The 23,681-nt window shown below is 41.2% G+C and overlaps 1 protein-coding gene across 1 annotated transcript in view; it reads left to right on the top strand.

Annotated features, from left to right (window-relative positions):
* ADAMTS12 (ADAM metallopeptidase with thrombospondin type 1 motif 12) overlaps positions 1-23,681 on the top strand; it is a 171,946-nt gene that overhangs the window by 128,177 nt on the left and 20,088 nt on the right. The window contains exons 15-18 of the mRNA XM_075136524.1: positions 2,541-2,785; positions 4,158-4,299; positions 16,142-16,268; positions 23,367-23,577. Of these exons, the coding sequence (XP_074992625.1) occupies positions 2,541-2,785; positions 4,158-4,299; positions 16,142-16,268; positions 23,367-23,577 (725 nt within the window). The remainder of the gene's footprint in view (positions 1-2,540; positions 2,786-4,157; positions 4,300-16,141; positions 16,269-23,366; positions 23,578-23,681) is intronic.

The raw sequence follows: 23,681 nt of genomic DNA on the forward strand, positions 1-23,681 counted from the left end.
TAAAATTCTTTGTCTTTCCTGTGGATGCAAAATGGGAATAGCAGTCCCATTTTGGGGGGCTCCCAACATAGCCGCAGGAATGGCAGCATCATCTGTGTAATGGATTCCATTAGAGTTTCATGATGGAACACAAATCAGAGGTCTGATGTGCACGAACGGTCTCAGCTGTTGACACTAATATTAGCAAGTACCTGGTCTGCACCTCGTTTTCAGGAGGTTTGTTTGAAAATCATTTAAGTTGCTTCAGCTGAACTCTTGATGGCAGAAACGTTGCAACGTGAGCAGGGCATTGAAAAGCCAGGTCTAGGCGTGGGCAAAAAAGTCACAAGCTCTCCTGTTAAGGTAGATGCTCCAGGATTTAATGAGCACAGCATGTAGGTTAGACAGCTGACATTTTGGCTGTTACTGAATCTCAGATCTCTAGATCCTTATCAGATGAAACCATATAACCAGGAACAATTGTAAAAACACCATCCACATCATTTTTAAACAAAAATTTATTATGATGAATGACAAACTCAAAGGCATTGGGAATTAGCGTGAGGTTCTGGGAAATCAGGCGGTAATTTAGCTAGTCAAAAAAGGGAGGGCTGGGGAGGAGGGAGTGTGATACATTGACCAAATGGTAACATCTATCACCAGACAGTTGCAATACGTTTAAAATCAGGTTTATGAGCAATAGCAGGTGATTTTGACAAAAATAATTTGCAAAAACTTGAGAGGATACAGATTTTTATGTTACAACGAAAAGAAAATTGCGTTTTATTATTTTTATACGTTGTGTTTTGAACAAATGTTATTCTAATTACATCCGAAAAAAAACTACTGGAAAACGACACCGACGTTTCAAAGCCAAGCTGTCAGGATGTGAAATAATTAAGATTTTCCATGCTGTGTTAATTTGGCCACTTGTGTTTATGCCTTCTAATCAAGTCTTTAGTTACACGATCACACACTGTCTTCATAATACATCTCCTCTGCACTGAATGAATAGAACATTTGGGAGAATCGTTAGACCTTGGTTACTTAGACCACTGTTTTCCTATAATAGAAGTTACTCAGTAATCCTCCAGATTTTGTTGTTCCCTTCACTTACGAAAGACTGAAAAGTTTGGATTTCCCCAGTCAGTCTAGGAAGCTTGCAAATGGTGACATCCAGAAAACTCTCCCTCTTGAACATTAATCACGGAAAAAAAAGTATATAATTATATATTGTTAATGTAATTAGGAAGGGCCTGAAGTAGACAGATCCTTTTTTATACCATAAGCAACATATGACATTAGAACCAGTACTTATCACCCCACAAAAGTACTGCAAAGAAAATTCAGATGTTAAAGACTTTGGGGCACTTATTTACGATAGCAGGTTTTTGTACAGCATGTAAGTACTTCTGGTAGGTGGAGAGCGTTGATACTGAAGATCTGTTAGTACGCCCAGTGTGGTTTATCTCACTCATCTGAGTGAGTAATCAAAGGTGATAAGCTTATTTCACAAGAAAGGTGAATGGGATGTGAGTCTCAGAATTTAATTCATGACCTCAGCAGTGTGTGATGAGAACTGGGGAACCACATGTTCCAATCTTGAAGTAAACCAGCATAAACTGCAGCTCACACTCCCAGGGCACCTGCTTGTAGAGCTGTCATCCATCCAATTTCTAAAGCCCAGCCAGGAGCAATAGAAAGCTATCTGAGTTTGTGTTCAAATTTCTATGTGAACTTCCTATTTTTACAGTTCAGTAGCAATAGCAATAGCAGTTCTCTGTAAGGTGAGAAGCACAGAGCCTGATGTCATATGTTGCCCGTGGTGCAAACAAAATTCTGTAATAGATGGACTGAGTTCATTCTTAACACACATACCACAAATCTCTTTTTACAGTTCACTTTATACATTAAGAGCTGTTGAACTTCCTTATGAAAATCAGTAGTTTATAAAAATGTGTTCGACTGATCATAGTAATTCAAGACATTTGAATAACATTCAGTTTTTTGTAGCAAGGCTACATGCAGCTACAAGGCTACATGTTTCTCTACATGTAGAGAAACAGTCATGGAGAAGTTAGAAGACTTAAGAGAAGGTACATGGAATTAGGTACGTACCTGTACGTTGGTGACAGATGAAAATGTTCCTTGCAAATTGAAAAGACCTTTCCCATAAAAGACTGTTAACTTTCTGGGACTCCCCGGCATTGCTCCAGATTACTCACATTGCAGTATGCCAGAGCCCTTGTGTACGGTTATGGAGATGTTGATGCTCATCTGTGGAGTAGATTTCCCCTGGTGCAGCTCAGAAAATCATTCACCTCCGTATCCCTTCTAAATGACACTGTCATTGCCTAAACACAATGCATATTCGTATTCCCCAACTGATACTGGAAAACCTGGCTTGGAAAATCACACTGTTAACTAACTGAAATACGAGCTCTGTGATAGCACATTTGTATATATTTTCAAGAAAAGCTGATATTTTAATAATCTCATACGTAAGTAAAATGCAATGACATTTTTGTTGTTCACCTCCATGAGCCTTTCTTGTCTCTTAGGATACGTTGATATTGGGCTAATTCCGAAAGGTGCGAGGGGAATCAAAGTCATGGAAGTTGCAGAAGCAGGAAATTTCCTTGCTGTGCGAAGCAAAGACCCAGAAAAATACTACCTGAATGGAGGGTTTATCATCCAGTGGAATGGTGAATACAAAGTGGCAGGCACGATATTTCAGTATGACAGATCAGGGGATCTAGAAAATCTGACTGCTCCAGGACCCACCAATGAATCAATATGGATCCAGGTAAATAGGAGATCACTAGCAGAACCTGCTGGGTTTGGATAGCAACAGAATGTGCTGGGGCTCTGAAACTGAGGCTGGAAAAATACGTATGTTTTTATATAAACCACCCTATTAGCATCCTGTCTTGCAAAAATCAGTTGAGCTGTTCTGGAGAGAAATAAACACCTTACTTGAGAGGGTTGTTCATCCTGTCTGAAAATAGATGTCCCGTATCGTAGTCCAATGATTATTAAAGGCTGGTATAATCCAGTGCTGCCACTAGGATAAGGATCCTGCCACCTGTAGTTGCTTAGTCGTTTGCCCAAACTTCCTTGTCTCTTATGCCAGCTTAGACCAACGTGTGGTTGTGATGTGAACCAGACCCAGATGAAAAGTAACTATTTATCACAAATGGAGCTGATGTCAGGCTGTGAACAGTGAGAGCTAGGGAAGGCTGACAGCAGTGACAGCTTACACTAAGCAAGAAAATACAGCGTTAGATAGATGGTGAGTGAAATGGATCCATTTAGCATCCACTGACATTGCTCCCTTTTGTTTCTTTTATGTTGCTTTATAGATTCTAACTTAAACGTAACCAGTTTCTGTTAATTATGCAAAAATAGTGTTAAATTTCCCCTTTGTTCTCTGAATGTATCTTTCCTGGCTTGTTTGCCTGTATCCACCGTGCAATTAAAAGTATTAGGGGTGTGATGGGAGCCACTTTCACACTTTGAATGTCTGGTGAGAAGGCACATCTAATGGGTGCTCAATCTTCACTGTCAGTAACAATGTCAAGGACACAATTAGGAGGAAGAGAAGTTCATTGCTGAAGTCTTTTATACCTTCATGATGTTTTACTTTTCTCCCTCTAATCAGTGGTAAATTTCTTGAGTGGCTCTTCTCAAGGAAAATTGGAATTTTCCTTCTTAATCCAGAAACACTGAAAAATAATATTAAAGCAGTGTCTGAATAAAGTCTGTAATTTTCTGTCCTACTGGTTGTTTTGTAACAGCTATTTCAGAATGGTAGGGAAATTATAATTTGTAATGCTGATAGGCAATAGCTCTTGATCAGCAGCACATTTGGCAGTGCCTTGGATGGACTTTGCATTATCTTTTCTTACAGTCAATAGGATACCAATTATGCTGACCCACTTACTCCCACCTGTGCTTGCAAAAGTGCATGGCAAACAACTGTGTCTTAGAAAGATACATGTATGCCACTGTCAGCACACAAATGGAAGTTTTGCCAGTCTGCTTTTCTGAACTGGTAGTAGGCTCCAAAATGGACTCCTTTAAACCTTGCAGATTATTCTGTTTTCGCACTTTGAAAGCTATGGGTCAGTAGATTATTAAAATCATAAGTAATTAAATAAACCACACTCTTTTTCCAGCTACTTTTTCAAGAAACTAACCCTGGAATCAAGTATGAATATACTGTACGTAAAGAAGAAAGTCATGAGAATGAGATTGGAGAGCCGGAGTATTTTTGGCAGTATGGAGACTGGACAGCCTGCAGTGTTACGTGTGGAAGAGGTAATTCCTTACCTCCTTTTTCTGTTACTGTTTGTCTTCATTACTGGCAAATCTCATCTTTAAGTTATCCAGACAGCGTCCTCAAAGAGGTAAGGTTCTTTAATCTGTATTTGGTGGGAAATCAGATCACGTGGTTACAATAACGTATTTTGGCTTCAAAATAAAATTTTATTAAATCATTTAAGGCAAATAGGTTTCTATAACACCTGCCCTGAAATTCTCAACCTCTGTGAACCAAAATGAAAAACGACTACTTTTCCTTGTAATTTGTTGTCAATATTGTTCACAATAACCCTACTTTCCAGCAAAACTAATTTATGACCTACTCTTGTTTCCCTACTGAGTCTTTCCAATATGTTAACTCCATATGTACTTAAAATATGCTTCATTTCTGTCCTGCCTCGATAAGCAACAACGCTTTTTGTGCATTTCTTACTAATTACTTTATTTAAATCAGTCTTGAGAACTTATATGTCTTTGCCATTCTCAGTACAATGGCTTGGGAACAGCTGCAGTTATATCGAAGTTCTGTGCAGCATGTTAAACCAGACAAGCAGAATGATGATCATGAAGTAGGATCTAACACAGGTCTAGAAGTTTGCCTTTGGTAAGACACAGAAAATGCTAGCAGGAAAGCTTTCTTGAAAGTAGTTAACAGATCAATGAGATGAAGTTAATGCTTGCAGTAAACCAACAATAGTGATAAAAAGACTGAAGGTTTCTTTACAAAAGTAAAAGTTTTTATCCATCCTTTGTGGGGAATAATTTTTAAAAGATGAGAAAAATGTTACAGCCTCTGGACAAACAACATGAAATAAGCCTTTTCTCTTTCTAATGCTAGGGTATTGTTGATGTTTTTTGATAATTATTGCTTTCTTTAACTACTTTCCAGAAGGAAAGAAAAAGACAAACAAATTTTCTAACAAATCCAGTTGGGAGTCTAGAAGCAGTGATGATTACAGGAGTAACAATTTTTTAATCTTTTCTGTCAGGGAAGACACTAAAAAAAAGACATTTTCAGTGGTTTGAACAAAGGACATTTTACAGCTTTAATTTTAAAAGATTAAAGGAAGAATTTTAGAAGAATAGTGTAAATTACCCCATCCCAATAACGTTCCTATATTATAAAAAAAATTTTTGCTATATATAATGTACATATTATAGAGATGTTTATAGATTCATATATACATGTTTGTGCAAATATTTGTGTGGTTTGGTTTTTTTTTTTTTTTTTTTTGAGAAGAGTCTCTCAGCACAAAACACCACATTTTCTTTAAATAGGTACCCAAAACAAGTGTTTTGCTTAATTGCATGCTGTATGTTTTAGTTCTGATACCTAGTTGTGAATAGTGTTTAAAGTAACAATTGGCATGGTAACAAAAAGAAGGGGGGGGAAGTGTTATTAGATTGTTTATTATGTTGGTTTGGGTTTTTTTACATCAGCTGCACTTTTCCCAGAACTGTTTCTCACTAAATAAATTATAACCCTGTGTACTACCTTCTGGCTAAAGAACTGTGTGACTTGGCTTTGATTTCTAACTGCCACATGGATTATTTAAATAGAGGACTGCAGAATATGGAGGTTTTTTTCCAGTTTTTATTTAATAAGTAGCTTCCCCTGTTTACTGTCTTTGTGCTCTTAATAAATATTTCTTGAGCTCATTGGCTTTTTCTTTGCATAAGTAGAAATTATATGTTTCAGGCAAGATTGTGGACTTACTGACATGAGTTTGCAGGGGAACCAAGAGGTACGTCACAGTTCAAAAAGGGCACAGAGACCTTCCCAGTTCTCTGCATTCCTTCATGGACAGGAGAAAAGACATTAATAGACCCTTTGCTCTCTTTTCTCTTAGATACATACATACATTTATAAAAGTAACTGAACAGGTCTAAAGGTGGATGTAATCTGCTAATATATGTTGCAGTCAGGGTATTGTCACTTACTCCCTGCCCAGAAAAAAGGGAAACCCTAGCACAGAGCTTCAATGAATTACTTGAAGCAGGGGAGCGCCGATATTACAGTCTGTCTGCCATTTTCTGTAGGTACCTGATGCTTATCTGGTTGTGCTCTGGGCTGTCTGAATGTGGACCAGCTGTGCTGTTATCGTATTAACTTGGCACCGAATCTGAGCTAGCTGGCCCTCTTAAGCACCACACTGGTGTAGTGATATAGCAGATTTATGCCGGGATGATCAGAGCACGAACACATCAGTGAAAACACCTGGAGCTTCGCTGCATAAAAAAAAGAGCGTAGCAGCAGGGAAGGTGTATTTGGAAAATGTTAGCTCTCCATCATTACGGAAATTTGGAAACTCTAAAGTCTTGCTACATTTAGCAGGGAGTATGGGCATGGTAGTGATTGTTGACCTAGAACCAGAATGTCTCACACGATACGTATTATTCTGCCAGGAGGCAGAATAAAGGCAGAACTGAACGTTCCCAATGTTGCTGGATTAAGCTACACCCTTCTCTGACTTCCACAGAACTTCCTTCTGGCTTTGACTGTTGAGATTGATTTTATCTGAACGTACACTCTGTTTAGATTCAGAATTTATTGCCGTTGGCAGTAACAGACCTGTTGTGCCAAATCTCAGGCATTTGAAGAGTTTTGAAAGGTTTGAAAGATAAAGTGCATTGAAGTAGGCAAGATCATCTTCTGCTATTGCTGTGCTGCATGACAGGTCTTACTGAAGACAAGTCTCCAGTGGGAGTCAAGGAGATAAGAAAAGTTGCATTTATTTAGACTAAAGGTAGTAGTAAAATAACCTTCAAGGAATTTTGCAGTTATCATTTGTGCAAATATTTGTGTGGATTGGTTTTGGGGGGTTTAGTGGGCATGGTGGTGTTGAGTTGATGGTTGGACTCAATGATCTTAGAAGTCTTTTCCAACCTTAATGATTCTATGATTCTATGATTCAGTAAATAATAAACCAATAGTTTTTCAGGGTAAAAGGGAGGGCCAAGGAATGTGAACTACTGAACTAACTTTGATGGCCACAGCCAGTGGGAGAAATTGATCCTTACATAGAATTTTGTTCTCTTGGCAAACCTGGACCTGCCTAAAGATTTGGCATAGGGCCTCTCGTCAAAACTGGTCAATATGGTAGCAGTAAATCCAAGGGCACTTCGACGTTTCATAGCCACAGAGATCGGGACAATGGAAAAATATGCTTTCTGGAGCAAAGAGAGTGAAGCTGAGTTAGGGAATGATAAATGGGGCTCCAGGTACGGGAATGGGCTGATGCAGGAAAGCCTCATCTGTCCTAAGAGAAAAAAATATGGTTTAGCCCTATGATACAACTCCTTATCCAAGGGAAATGTACCTGGAAAAAGTCCCTGTCGTGGTTTAACCTGGCAGGCAGCCAAATACCACGCAGCCGCTCGCTCACTACCCCCCCGCCCCATCCTCGGGGGGGCATCGTTCTTCTTCCTGGTCACAGGATAGAGAGGGCTGTAATTTGGGATATGCATTCTCCAAAAACTCACAACGCCTAGGAAAGCTTGTTTTTCCTTTTTGCTAGTTGGTGAAGACATGGCTGTTATTTTGTTGATCACATCCATTGGGATCTGATGACGTCCATCTTGCCATTTTATTCCTAAAAACTGGATCTCCTGTGCAGGTCCCTTGACCTTACTTTGTTTTATAGCAAAACCAGCCTTCAGAAGGATTTGGACTATTCTCTCCCCTTTCTCAAAAACTTCTTCTGCTGTGTTGCCCCACACGATGATGCCATCAATGTACTGCAGGTGTTCCGGAGCCCCACCCTGCTCCAGCGCAGTGTGGATCAGTCCATGGCAAATGGTAGGGCTGTGTTTCCACCCTTGAGGCAGTCGGTTGCAGGTGCACTGGACGCCCCTCCAAGTGAAAGCAAACTGTGGCCTGCACTCTGCTGCCAAAGGGATGGAGAAGAACGCATTAGCGATGTCAGTGGTGGCGTACCGCTTGGCTGCCTTTGACTCCAGTTCGTGTTGGAGTTCCAGCATGTCTGGCACGGCAGCACTCAGTGGCGGCGTGACTTCGTTCAGGCCACGGTCGTCTGCTGTTAGTCTCCACTCTCCATTGGACTTTCACACTGGCCATATGGGACTGTTAAAGGGTGAGCGAGTCTTGCTGATCACTCCTTGGCTCTCCAGTCGACGAATCAGCTCATGGATGGGGATCAGGGAGTCTCGGTTGGTGCGATATTGCCGCCGGTGCACTGTTGTGGTAGCGATTGGTACCTGCTGTTCTTCAACCCTCAGCAACCCCACAACAGAAGGGTTGTTTGAGAGACTGGGCAAGGTGGACAGCAGTTTAATTTCCTCCATCTCCAGGGCAGCTACACCAAAAGCCCACTGGTACCCTTTTGGGTCCTTGAAATACCCTCTCCTGAGGTAGTCTCTGCCAAGGATGCAGGGAGCCTCTGGGCCAGTCACAATGGGGTGCTTCTGCCACTCATTCCCAGTTAGGCTCACTTCGGCCTCCAGTACAGTTATCTCTTGGGATCCCTCTGTCACTCCAGAAATATGAATGGGTTCTGCCCCTTTCTAGCTTGATGGCATCAGGGTACACTGTGCACTGGTGTCTACTAGAGCCTTATACTCCTGTGGGTCTGATGTGCCAGGCCATCGAATCCACACAGTCCAGTAAACCCGGTTGTCCCTTTCCTCCACCTGGCCGGAGGCAGGGCCCCTCTAGTTCTGATTATAGTATCTGTTTCTCACTACTTGCAAACATGAGTCAGGAATTTCTTCATTACAATCCAAAGTAAGATCAGCCCTTCTACTCTGTCTGGGGAACTGTTCACTGGAAACCGGACCATCGTGAGACAGGGTTTTCCTGAAAACTGGAGCAGCATTTTTCCTTGGAGAACCCCCTTGTGTGATTGTTTTTCCTTGCAACTCACGTACACGTGCCTCTAGGGTGAAGGTAGGTTTTCCATCCCACTGCCTCATGGGCTCTCCGTGGTCACGCAGGTAAAACCACAGGGAGCCCCATGGTGTGTACCTTCTATATCCTCTCTCAGCAGAAGAACGCTGACTCCTAATGGGTGAGATACTGGTCCGTACAGGTGGAGAATAGGACATATCCACTTCGAATTGCTGGACCTTCCGGGACAGTTTTTCCACAGCCAAGACAAGGGAGGAGGAGACAGTTTCTTCCTATTCCCGGAGTCTGCTAACAACTTCATCCACCGTTGGTGGTTCTTCCTCTTTCCAGCACAGTACTGCCAATGAACTGGCATATGACGCTGGTGCGCTCTGTACCAACTTCCGCCACATGGGTCGCGTGCACTGGACTTCATCTGGATCTTTGGGCGTTTGATTGTTGTCCAGGTCACTATAAACCACCTCTAGCACACCTAATTCTCTCAGGTACTGGATACCTCTCTTCATAGTGGTCCATTTGCCTGGGCAATATATAACATCTTCCTTGAAGGGATACCTTTCCTTCACACCTGACAGCAGTCGCCTCCAGAAGCTGAGGACCTGTGTCCCTTTTCCAATTGCTTTGTCAATGCCCCCTTCCCTAGCAAGGGATCCCAGCTGTTTGGCTTCCTTCCCCTCTAATTCCAGGCTACTGGCCCCATTATCCCAGCATTGGAGCAGCCAGGTAACAATATGCTCGCCTGGACAACGGCTGAAATCTTTCCACCTATCTCGCAACTGACTCAGAGATAGGGATCGGGTGGTTTCCGTCTCGTTTATGAGTTCTTCCTCTTCCTCCTGCCCTCCTCGTGATGGCCCTGCTTTTCCATCATCCCTTTCTAAATGACCTGACTTCTGCTTCCAAGATTTCTTCTTCTGTTCAGGGGCGATGGATACCAACAAGGGTTGGTCCTCTGGTTCAGCTGTAGTGCCTGTTGCTGGGGTTTGAGTGGCTGCAGTGCCTTTTGCAGGGGTTGGAGTAACTGTAGTGCCTGTTGCAGGGGTTGGAGGAACTGCGGTGACTGTTGCCAGGATTTGAGTAGCCACAGTGCCTGTCGCGGGGGTTAGAGTAGCCACAGTGGTTGTCTTGGGGGTTAGAGTAGCCACAGTGGTTGTCTTGGGGGTTTGAGTAGCCACAGTGGTTGTCGTGGGGGTTGAAGTAGCTGCAGTGCCTGTCGTGGGCGTTTGAGTAGCCACCGTGTCTGTTGCCGGGGTTGATCTCTGGACAGTATTCCTAAAGAGTTGTTTAACCCTAAACAAGATCTGAACCACATTCAGGAGACATAGCAATATGATCATGCTTGTTTGAACGTCCCAAGGATATTCAGAATTCTCAGGGAATATTGTGGACATCTTCATGAAGAGGATAGAAGAAAAAGGACTTTCTGAAGATATGGAAGGGAAGATGAACAAGTCGGAGAAAGTGTCCCATCCTGTCTCCCCCTTAGATTCATTCTCCGAAGAGAAAAAAAGTGTAATTACTAATAGTTCCTAAGAGGTGGTTCCCGAGATCCAGAGGTGATGGCAGTGCTGAGTACAGATACCAGATTAGACTTACAACTAACGATTTTATCACATCATAAAACCGCAGCAAAATGATAAACTTGGCCCAGTTCTGAATAGCGATAAACAGCACAACCGGGAACATACACTGCAAGCAAGGTATTACATATTGCAATATTGAGAGCCAGCCCCACAACTTTGAAAGCCAATAAATCAACATTGTGACCAATCAATATAACAATTATAACAATAGTGCCTTAACATGCTTTGGTCAGATCTATCTCAACCCTTCAAGCCCCACATTGGGCGCCAAAAAGGACTGTCGTGGTTTAACAGGCAGCCAAATACCACGCAGCCGCTCACTCACTCCCCCCCTGCCCTCGGTGGGGCAGGGAGAGAATCAGAAGGGTGAGAGTGAGAAAAAACTCGTGGGTTGAGATAAAGATAGTTTAATAGGACAGAAAAGAGAAAATAATAATAAAAAAAAATACAAAATGAGTGATGCACAATGCAATTGCTCACCACCTGCACTGGCCGATAACCAAGTAGCGATCGGTACTTCCTGGATCACGCTACCATTCATATACTGAGCATGACGTCACATGGTATGGAATACCCCATTGACCAGCTGGGCTGGCTGTCCTGGCTGTGTTCCCTCCTCCCAGTCTAGCTTGGTAGCTTCCTGGAAGGTATTTGTCCTTGACAAGATACTTAGCAACAACTGAAAACATCAGTGTGTTATCAACATTCTTCTCATACTAAATCCAAAACACAGCACTAGGAAGAAATTTAACTCTATCCCAGGCGAAACCAGGACAGTCCCAATGACGAATAACGTCTTTGTAGAGTGAAGCTGTCGTTTCTCAGAATTAACCCAGGACAGCTCCCTAAAGATATTTTCCACAAGATTCTTGGCCTCCAGGTAGCACCACGCCCCCATACTCTTCTCCAATTCCATTGCAACTGAGAAAGAGAAGATGCAAATGTGCTCATGTTTTCCTTCATTTCCTTCATGTGCCCCTGTCTTTTGTAGTCTCAAAGAGTGGGTCTGGCCAGTCTACAATAGCACCGTTTAAGAGGGAAAAATATTGTCTGAAAAAATCAATCTTTTCTGTAGTAAACATTCCTAATACTGCCTGCAGGGAAAAGGACAACACATTGCAATACCTGATACCCATTTGCAATGTAGAAAATAGTTCAGTAATTACACTGCAATCCATTTCATGGCAAACAAACACTGACGGGGATAATTTATAGTAAAAATCATAAGCCATGCTCTGTTCTCACTGCAGGGCAGTTTGACTCTCTGCCTGCCATTTGCTTTATGCAGAAAGTAATTGCTTTGCAGTCAGAATGTGTGCACGCTGCACAGTGTCCTGCAAACTGCTGCACCCTCTGGCCAAGAGCCTGTCCCTCCAGAGCCTACTGTCAAGACAGCATGTAAAGCCCATAAGCTTTTTTACAGGAAGATTAATTTAAATGCCTCACTGAGTTTTTTTCTAGACCAACTACCCATTATTCTTTTTTTAAATAATGATCAATTAGAAATTACAAACATAAATCCTTCATTCTTGTCTAAAGGTTTTAATCATGTTTCTTAGAACTAGCTTTGAGTGGCATTGAACGTAACAAAAAGCAAAGCGCAGCAAAGCTGCAACTAAGGAAGAGTATTAGGCAACCTCAACAATTTGCTTCTCCACAGATAACATCAGTAATTGGCGAACTTTCAAAGCTTTGCAAAAGGACTTAACTATAAGATTTGTTTGGGGATTAATTGTTATGTGCCCTCTAAATCCTTCACAACTGTTATCAGGGCTACTTTGCAAAATTACCTCCAGGTGTTCCTGAACTGAAATGTAGTACTAAACTTGTGACATTGATTTTAGAAAACAAAGGTCACTGTATTTTCCATCGCTATTATGGGTCTAAGTTTCATAACACCAAGAATGTAAAGGTTGGATCTTGGATTGTGTACATAACTTGTGCATACACTGAATGTAATTTGTTTATTCAAATACCAAAGTGAACTCCTTGCAGATCTGATTTGATGCACAACTGTGACAATTACATGTTCAAATTATTTTTACAATCAAGTATGCTCTTTTGCATAAACATTTTGTATGTTTGCTTCTGGTCCTTCATTTCTGTTGTTCTCAGCCTTAATTTTGCCCAAACTGAGGGCTATGCAGCCAACAGATTTCTAGTCTCTGTTTCAAAAACCTTCCACACCCCAATAATTTTAAACTGGCACCTTTTTTTTGCAAACTGAGTGAGAAATCAGGAGCTGAGTGGGTCAACCTCCCATCTAAAAAGACCTGCATTAGGATTGAAGAGGCACAGAGAGGTAGAAGCAATCTCTGAGCAGATTTAGTGAAATTAAGATCATTCTTTGATCTGACTGTTGTCATTCTTCTTTTCTCTTTTTTTCCCAGAAATATTTGTAGGGTTTTTTGCAGAAAGCTGAGGTGCTACACTTCTTTGTAAAGAAACATGGGTGTGGGAAGGGCTACAGTGCAATGAGTGCTGAAGTGAGCAGAAAGGAATGGGATGTTCCCATTCCGGAGGAAAAAGCAGGATCTTTGCGGTGGGATTATGACCACAGAGACAATCTCCTGATGAATACAGTCAGCGTCTTGTGCATGCAAAACAGTTGTCAGCGTGGACTAGTTAGCACTGAGGTCAGAGAGAGGTAGAAGAGGTGAAGGGAGGAAAAGAGCTACCTTCTCAGAGCCCTACAGAAGTAGTGTTTAGGTTTCCAATTCTACTGATTTTTCAAGTATATTTAGAATTTTTAATCTATGACTTAATTTAAATATGTAATATCCTATTTATCTAACTGTGTAAATGTTTGGTAGGGCAGGATCAGTGTGAGGTGGTTAGTTTTCTACTTTTGCAATGTTTTCTAATTCAACTTGCTCAAGCTGAAAAAAACAACTGTTTTATTTATGTCATTATACGTATACCTACATATATATCTGTGGATCAGTATATGCATATAGGATTCCTTCCAGCTTTGGAACTGAACTATACAGTCATGATGAAAAAACTGTGCATTTATGGCTTCTTTAAATTTATACATCCATCCCAGAACTTTCCAGATTTTGAAACTGCAGTGGGAGTTCACATAACTTCCATAATAAAAACTGTCTGTGAATAAATTAGTTTATTGATGCCAGCAATCAGCAAATGTTTTATGAGAATGTACAGCCTCGAAACAAAACTTTGCAAAGGTTTACAGTGGCTTTAAAGTGAATTATAACAGCTGAAATGACACTAAAAAATTTATCAAAGCAAAAGAGTTCTTCTCTTATTTGCATTTGTAACAGCAACATATCATGCTTTTGAAAGGGACAGAAACATATTTCTGTGAACTGCTTTGTTTACAACTAGCAGGAAGGTTGCTAACTATTCCAGTTACATTTTTCATAGCATAAAACACAGCACTGCTCACTGGGAGGCCTGCACTGAACCAAAAAGCTTTCTGCTGCTTGAAGTTGCCTAGGGACAGGAGAGAGCCACATCCAGCCACGCTGCAGAGTCGTGCAGCTGCTTCCACATCATGTACTCTGGAGCTTGAATGCCTCAGCGGAGAGTATTAATGGGAGCACAGGGCTGCAGACTCTTAATCCTCCCTTCTAGGTGAAACTAATCCTTGTTCTAGCAAATCAACCTTCACCTATGACTGGAGGAGACTCAGTCGTCAAATCCTGTGCTGTTGTCAGTTCTTGTCTTATATGTCTCAGTCACAAGTCTGAAAGTACTCTAAAACCTATGGCATTTCCTCACAGTGTCACAGACCTTATGTCTTAAGGTGCTATAAAAATGAGATACAGGTTTCCATCTGCTTCTATGGAATGACCCAAATATGCATAGAAAGTTTTTAATTTCCTTGTGTTGTGGAGGCCTTTTTCAGTAACATCTGACTACAACCTCCCCTTCACATGTGCAGTCCATGCTTAGTTCTCCCACCAAAAGTTACCTCTGTTGCTAGCTTTGGATACTCTAGTACTAGAGTTAGTATTCTGTTTTTTCTGTATTTATTTTTGTAAGTAGATTATTAAATTTTGGAGAAGAAAAGAACATTTGAATGCTGTGAAACTACTTAAAGCAAGATAACCATAATGCTAGCATGAAATTGTAGGAAATATGTTTTAATTGCCATATGCGGGGACATTGCTGTATGGAGGAACATAAGTATGTGTTCTATAGAGGAATATCTTCATATTTCCCAAGTATCTATAGATTACTGTTCTTATCTTCCACATAGTTTCCCACACCAGTTATTAGGAGGTGTGAGGCAAGGAGAAGCTTGATTCATAAACATTCTGCAAAACAGCCTAAGACTTATGTCTGACACCATAGTAACAGTGCTGTTAAGCCCTTTGCTTCCCAGGAGAAGGATAAAAGTCACAGTGACCTTCCGTCTGCATATTAATTGCTGTGAATTAATAGCACAGTTAATTTAATGAGAGTTAATAAGGTTTCTTCAGTTTTTTTAGTCTTTGGGATTTGTTTGGGCCTAGTGCCACTATTTTAATGCCTCTGCATCAGTCTAGCTACAACCTTTCAAACTGTAATATCGCAATACTTTTTTTACACTGTGTTTGCAGCACAGGACTTACCTCAAACTATTGCAAAACTGGAAGGCAGGTCCCTGGAAACTGCCTTTCTTTAGATTCGCACTAGGGTAATGCAGTATTTTGGTTCATGTTTCTTTCCGTTAAATGCGTGGGAGTTTTTGTAAGTGGAACTGTTAGGAAATAACCCAAATTGTATGTATGGGATGTTTCTGTGTCTCTTGTCATTAGTGTGCTTTGCCTCTTGTGATGAGTACTGGGTCTTAATTATTTAGAAAACAGAAGATTTTCTCCCTCATATTATTGTATTGTCATTTTCAGCCAGGATTTGTACCAAAACTTCTTAAAAGTGGAATTCAGCCTTAAGAGTCACAGGGTTATAGTTTTGCTGATACACTCCAGTTCGTATTCTGCTTAAACAGCATTCCCAGAAGTAAAAAGAAAAGATCAGGAAAAATACCCTTGCTGTGAATATCCTGATGCTGCTGAGTTGCCTCTTATCTGTGGGTCATCCAAGAACCATTCATACCGCCTTACACCTGCTTCAGGGCCTGCGGGTTTGACAACAAGGTTGACAACTAAACCTTGACAAACTTTCCTTAAGGAAGGTGCTTTCTAATGTGTTGCTTGAGCCATCCGACCTCAAAGAGCTCTGCTTTACACCTTTAAGCTTGATTAAAGGATACTCATACCTGACTTAGCCCAGACATTCAGCAGAACATTCATTTCACAGTTACTGTATTCTGGGATGTGGAGTACAACCAGTGTGTACTCCCCATGCTAGAGGATTTCTGTACCTCATCCCCAGCCTACATGGATTACTGTTAATTGTTTTTTGTGTCTTTCTCTCACAGGGGTGCGGCGCCAGATTGCTCACTGCATGCGGAAGGGAAGCGGAGCAATCAAAAACTCCTTCTGCGACCCAGCAACACAGCCAAACGGGCGACAAAAGAAATGCTATGAAAAGAACTGTCCGCCCAGGTAACGGATAGTGGGAGGGCTCTGGTAATGCTAAATAGCAGCCTTATTCAAAGGAAAATGTTGTTTCTAATACCAGATTAGTGTGGCATCTATGGCCTGCCATGGTGAGAGCTCCCAAGCATTTCAGAGCAAGGTGCCAGAAACCCAGTACTGGACAGATTAGGACTGAGCTGCCATAAGGAGTTTCCAGTGCAAGTTACTGAGCCGTCTGTGCTGGGAATGGCAGAAATTGCTCTCTCTCTCATCTATATAGATAGTCTTTTTGTTCAGTTTAGGTGCAGGTATGCATGAAAACAGTATAAATTCTTACTTATTTTAAAAATCCTATTCCTGTCTTAGCTCGAGTGATAATGTATTACTGTGTGTTCCAAAAACTAACTTGCAGAGAGGGTTTTTTTAAGCCTTTTGATGCTGTTTTTCAGTATTTTTTGATACCTCTTTGTCCTTTTTATGAAGGAGGATGAGTGGAAATGGCCACCTCTATAACTCTAATTATTATATCTTCTTTATAACACTTATTATTTGGCATCTTTTTATTATGTCCCTTCTTATTTTTTCCCTTCAGTGAGGTGCAGCTTTCTTCATTCTGTGATCACATGGGAGTCATTTTTTCCTTTCCCATAACATTATTTTAATTCATCTTCATCTCTGTTTTTTCAGTTCTGCCATTTTAGCAAGTAGTGTAAGGAAGACTAACCACAGCAAACATTCCAGGTGACAGCAGAACTGTGGGCTTGTAAATAGTCACAGATTCGCTGGAAGGGATCAGTGTTGGTCTTAGTTTCATGCTTTAGGTACTGGAACGTCTTGCTTTTGTTTTTCATTGTCTTCGGAAATTGTTTATCATGCTGTTCGCAATGGTATACCAGTCTTTCCGTAATAATTCTGGTTAAATCAGAATCAAATTGAAGTCATTACAATGATTCCCGTAAAGTGTATTGCATTACATTTGCCAGCAGTGAATTTCATGAAGCTTTAACATAAAAAATTCTGCATGGCTGTTGGTTTTATTAGTTGTTTCCAAGTATCTTCCCAACAGTGTATGTTGTCTCCTCTGGGAATTACATCTTTGCGCTTGCAGCCTCTATAAGTGACTGTTAAAAGCATAAACTACCAGCATTTCATAATTCTTTGTAGATTGCTAGGAAATCAGTTGACAGTTAGATCAAACCTATTTACTAGTTGACTAGTTAAAAGCTGAGCCTACCCATGTACGTGGGGATGTTTTTTATTTATAGCACACATAAACTGTGCTATTTATTCCAAAATTCCAAATAAGCTCAATTTATCCCATTTGTTCTAGGTGACTGCATTATTCAGACCTGCTCTTGAAAGTGAGGGAGCAGAATTTGTTCCTTGGGCAGATTGTAGAATTATGTGATGTGTGAACCAAGCTCTTCTGCAGACCAGGCAGAAAAGCTCTCATATGCTGCCAGCCTGAGTGATGCTTCTCAAGCTCATTCTGCACTGCAGAGGAAAGCACTAGTTATCCTTGTGAGGACAGCAAAATACTGACAAAATGCAGTGGAGGAAAGCCATACGTATTTAGTTCTAGAGTCACGGGTATTTATTTTTCTCTTATAACAGAAGAGTGACTGTAGTAGTTTGACCAAGGGTCCATCTAAGTCCCTGCTCTGGCTCTCAGCAGGGCCTACATGCCTAAGGAAGAGTAAAGACAAGGCAAGCGTAAATTATATCTCTTTCTAATACTCTTCTGGCTTCCAACTGGTTTTAATTTAAGGCATTTCTAGAGGCTTTTATGGCTTGTCTAATCAGTAACCTCCAATGGACCTCTCTTCCAAGTGCTTGTACAGCCTCCCTCTGCAACCTTGTAAAACTTCTGTCATCTACAACTTCCTCTGCAAGAAGTTCCACAGCTTTAATGCCTACTGTGTGAAGCACCACCTCATTTTAATTATTTTCAACCTGGCTTTCTCTAGCTTCTGTTGGTGTCCCTGAGCTCTTCTCTTGGAAGAGGTGGCAGTGAGGAATGAATTCCTATCCACCCTTCCCAAGCTCTTAATTTTGTAGATCTGGTCTCTGTTCCAGGCTGTAGTCCCAGCATGGGATTTATTTGGTATTTACTTTCCATGGCATATGTGTCACCTATAATCCAGACAGATGGTTACACATCTTCATCTGAAACGCAGGAGAGCACTTAGTGCATTTTGGTGGTTTGTTGGTTCTAAAGAAAATCTGAATGTTGCAGGAAGGTGTGTCTGTTTCATATGGCACGATACAGGATAACTGAGAGTTCATGTGAAGCTGCCAAAGACCAAGTGTTCTGTAGAGAGGTGGCTAAATTCTGTGCTAGAGTTGACGACAGTGCTGTTAACACTGCAGGGGACCTTTGGTTAGTGCTGCAGCCATGGGACTGAAACTGTTAGACGATCTTGCACTTCCCAAAAGCGAACCAGTTTCTTTATAGGAGCATCCTATCTAAACCAAGAAGGATGTTCTCTTGCATAACCCTCCCTCCTATGATCTGCTAAATCCCACTGATGGAAAACATGCTACCGTGAAACTAGCTACTAGACCACTAAATCAGAATTAGATAATTTATCAAACAGTAGCTACAAGCAAAGACTAACATTACTATAATGTTTGTGACTCTCACAAACCAGATCTTACCTCATTAATCCATTTCAGGAAGTTAATTATAAACCGTTTAAATGACAGGCTTCTGAGAAGTCCAAGTCTTAACATTCTTATTTGTTAGCTGATTTGGTCTACATTTATTTTTTCCCACACTTTCCACGAAAAGAATCTGGAGCAAAACAAAATATTTAAAATGGTGCAATACATGTATGGCACATCTTGACTCAGAACAAAGTAGAGAAGGCTGAACAGTTGAGAGTTAAAATGTCATACAACTGCTCCTGTAAAACTTGAGTGATATTGCTCAGCAGGAGTGCAACGAGACTGTAGCATAAATACATGCTTTTTTTCCATGTTATGCTGTGGAATATGGTTTCCAGTTATATGTTTCTTTGGTTGGCAGGTATTTAGCTCCATAGGTGTTAATGATAAAAATCAATAGATACTACTTGAAGAAAAAGAGTGAGATTTTAACTACTTATAGTGTTGTAAATAAAAGTTTTGCTCTCCCCTGTAAAGAAAGTTGCCTGGAGCCTTTTTAACCTGACTACCCACTTGAACAGAGTAACCATAAATAGATTATTTTACAAGTACTTGGGGTCTCCTGCTTTTTATCTGCTGTTACTGTATTGTCCTGCTTCCAGACTGCTTACTAGACTCCAACAGCATAATAAGAATGGGAAATCCTGTTTCTATTATAACACACAGAGTGAAAATCAGTGCCCTGTTAGTATCTGCTGTGCCTGATGCTATACAAATGCATAGTGAAAGAATACAGTCCTTCTTTATATGTGACACAATATGGTGGGAGGGAGGGAACGTTCAGCTCCATAGGCATGAATATAGCAAACTTTGGTTCCAAAATCCCATGCTAACACTTATTCAACAGGATCCACACCTCATTCAGCTCGCATCATCTAGGTATAGATGAGGATTGTATAATGGACAAGGCTGTTGGGCCCCACCTTAATTGTTACAGACTTTGGAAACTCAGCGTGGGAGGCAAAGAGATAGATCTCATTTAAGGCAGCTGAATGCCACCTGAGAGAATCAGATTTTCTCCCTACCTCTGTCCCAGGCTGGATTGCAGAAGAGCTGAGCACTCACAGCTGTAGCTGAAAACTAACTGAGGTTATGCTTTCACCATACAGACTGCTTTCTAGTTTGACAGCCTCAGGAAAATTAGTGCTCACACAAATTAATTGCCCAAATCATGCATTTTGCTTGTTTGTTTGTTTGTTACCACAATCTTTCCATGCCATGCCTGCCTGTGGAGATAAGACAGTGCTGTCACTTTGCAGGGACCAGGTGATGCATTAATGTTTAAGAACCACTCAGTTGCTGTAGTGGTAAATGTCATCAGAAACTAGAGGTAGGAACAAGTATTGGACGGTGACTCCCATAAGGCTTCAGTTTCCACCAACTTGTCCCAGAATCTCACCACAATCAGCACAGCTACTTACTAGTTTTCTTCCCCATATCCTTTTCTTTGCCAAGAATCTCGCTGTGTGTGTGATCTAGAGAGCCTTGTTTATAACCTGCCCAAAGCTAAGTGACTGGCAGTGCCCTCCACTTTTTAGCTTACAGCTGGGAGGGCCAACACCTTCGTCATTTCAACTTAGAAGTTGCATCTTTGGATCTGAGATTGCTGTGTCAATTCTGGATGCGTGCTCAGCAGTCACCTCCAGTTTCGGTTATGCCTCTGCAGTATGAGGAGGCAGCAGAAGCTCCAAGATAGATAGAGTTTGGCAAAGCAATCACTCAGATGCTGCTCCCTTCTGTGTGGTCCAGGACCTGCTTTGGGGCATCCTGTACCAGAACAGACAAATGGATGGTAGATGTTCTGCCATCCTCGCTTTGCCTTTCTTCCCCTTTGGCTGGGATGCCGCAGTTCAGAAGTCCTTAGTGGGGACCATGAAGAGACACGAGTGCATGTGCTTCCATGTTAAGTTTCTCATTCTTAAGGCATGGGCCTGTACCCTAGAATGGAAATAGGAAAATGCACCATGAAAAACTCCAGTTACTGATAAGAATAAACTTTTAGTCAGAGCAAGTTTTTTGAAGTGTGTGTGGTAAACATGGTGCTGGGCACTTAACTACTTGGCTCACCAGTAATATCTGTTACCTGCACTGAATGGGGAAGAACTCTATAGAAAAAGTTACATGACTAAATGTAATTTAAGATTGACCATGAAGGTGCAATAGGGTAAATTCTTAATTCTGGGATTGCCTAACTCTGGAGCACCTTAATTTCTTTCATGACTTTTTAAAAATGTTTTGTGTACAGTAGTTAATCATGCACCATTACTGCTCATCAAGATAGGTTCTGTAGGAAGCTCTGATGATTTAAACCTGCAAACTGCTGAACCCTCACTCAGAGCCATTTGAAAATGGTGAGGGAGGGGATGTCAGCTTAGCATATCTGTAGCTTGAAATATGTGATCTGGTTCTATTAAAATTAATAGGGCAATTCACATACTTCAAGTTGCATTTGTGCTGAAGTGTCAGCAATTTACAAGATACTAGAGATGATAAAATTGGAAAGAAGATGCAAGAGATGAAAACAACTCTGAAATGGCTTGATTCAAGTTGTGGTAATATATTTTTCTCTTCTTTATTGCTGTGTTCCGCTGAGGTGCACTCACTTTTTCTCTTTAACTGCTTGTTAGTTTTCCTTTGTTATTTGCAGAAGCCTGGAGGAGCAAGAAACAATCCAAAGAAAGGCAGGAGAAGGAGAAAAATAATTTGTTCTTTTATTACAGCAACGTCCAGAGGCCTCACACAGGGTTGTGGTGGCAATGGGCTGCATTGTAGAGCATGTAGCAAAACAATCTGTGCCCCAAAGGGCTTCTAAGGTAATTTAAAAGGGAATGCGGTATATACACAACTAAAGAGAAGGAAGGTAGGTGTAGGTATCCCCAGAGAAGACCAGATGGTTGCAGAAATGAGCTGTGTGCATAGCTTGATTGCTCTGAGTCTTTTTTTTTTTTTCCTAAATGATTAGGAATAGTTATCAGTGCCTTCCACATCAACGACAGCTCATTTGCAACTGAAGAATAAATTAATTGGGAGACAGAGAAGGAACATGGAAACTACAGACGAAAGGGGAGAGGGATTGTCAGCAAACTGAAGAAGCCAGAAACGCAAACAAAGCAAGGAGCAAAAACTGTTGTAAAACTGGACATTGAACTTCAATGTATTTATCAGAATGGAATTATTTTGCTCTAAGTTCATTGACCTTAAAAGGAAAAAAATACAATAGAATGTAAGCTAAAACCAATTTTTTCCACCTTTCTGTCCACAAAGGTGTTTTCTAAATATATCCCTGTTTTGTTTTCAGCGTAGGGCTTTATCATGACCAGTTTCAAAACTCAGGAACAAGTAACATTGTCTAGGAGCTTTTGTGGCATAGAGTTCACAGCTGGGCCACATTTTTTATACAGCAGCTTGGAGCTATGTTCTTGCCTATGGCACTCTAAACTGGAAGGAAGACGACTTCTTTTTTTTTTTTTTTAAAAAAAAAACTATAGAGGTAAATCTTTAGCAAAATGTCACAGTTGATGCCAGTGCTTCTCAAATAGTAGAAACCCAGAAGTGTTTGCCCTCCTTTCTTATCACAGAAGGCAGGTATGCAGATATTTGATTCAGTCTGGATCAGCATGAGAAGAAATAGGTGGATGAAGCTGGAGAAAGGCTAAGGTAAACCGAATATAAAAGGGACAGCTCTTGTTGGTAAGGTGATTTGCATTGGAAAATAGCGCACTAGAGGAAACATTTATCTTTCATTCGGTGGAACATTGCATAGCACGCTACGGAAGACCATCTTTAATCAGGAGAGAGACACATAAGGGGCTCGTTTTTACTTCATGAAGGAACAAAGTACAGAAAAGTCTAGCCTAGTGGAGACCCAGAGACGGGGCCCAGAGGTACTGGGCTGCAGGGCACTGATCCCACGTCGCTGCATGCAGCATAGCTCTGACTAGCCTGGGTTTTGGGTTGTGTGCCTTGCTGCTTGCCCTTCTGGAGGTAACGCAGGGCCAGTTTGAGCACTTGTGCGGTACTGGCTGCATAGACATGTGTGAGGAGACCTTCTCCACCTCTGTCATTACAGACTCTCCGGTGATTGTCATTTGTTAACTCTCTGTACTGAGGTAGCGATAAGCAGATAAACAATAGGATAGAGTAAATAGATTACTAAACTTGCTAGCAGTTCCTCAAATTTGGATTTGAAAGACCGTCTACTCAGGGGATTCTTACCCATTGTAGAAACATAATACTCGGTGCCTACTGCTGTCTGGGGATCAGCATCTTTCAGTGACTGGCTGGTACTGGAGCACAGGGCAGATAAGAAAGCTTGAGTGATCTGGACTTAATATGAAAAGTGCATATCTGAACCCAGAATTTAATTTACTGGTTCTTTTTCTTGTAGTCTCTGAGCTTTTCCTTAATGTGCCTGTGATGGATTGTTTTCTGATGGTTCTTACACCCCCTGGTTTTCAGATGGTGGGCAGGAGAATGGCAGAAATGTTCGACCACGTGTGGCCCAACAGGCCAGAAGAAGCGAACTGTTCTTTGCATCCAGACGGTGGGATCTGATGAACAGGCACTCGCTGTCACAGAGTGCCAGCACCTGCTTAAACCAAAGACCCATCTGTCATGCAACAGAGATGTCTTGTGCCCGTCTGACTGGACAGTGAGCAACTGGACTGAGGTAAATTTATGTCAACTGTAATATTGAACTTTTTTTTTCAAAATTACCTACTATAGTCAGCAGAGAGGAGCAATGACCTACTTTTTTGCCTCTTTTTTTTTTTT

Source organism: Calonectris borealis, chromosome Z (genome assembly GCF_964195595.1).
Source record: "Calonectris borealis chromosome Z, bCalBor7.hap1.2, whole genome shotgun sequence".
Lineage (NCBI taxonomy): Eukaryota > Metazoa > Chordata > Aves > Procellariiformes > Procellariidae > Calonectris > Calonectris borealis.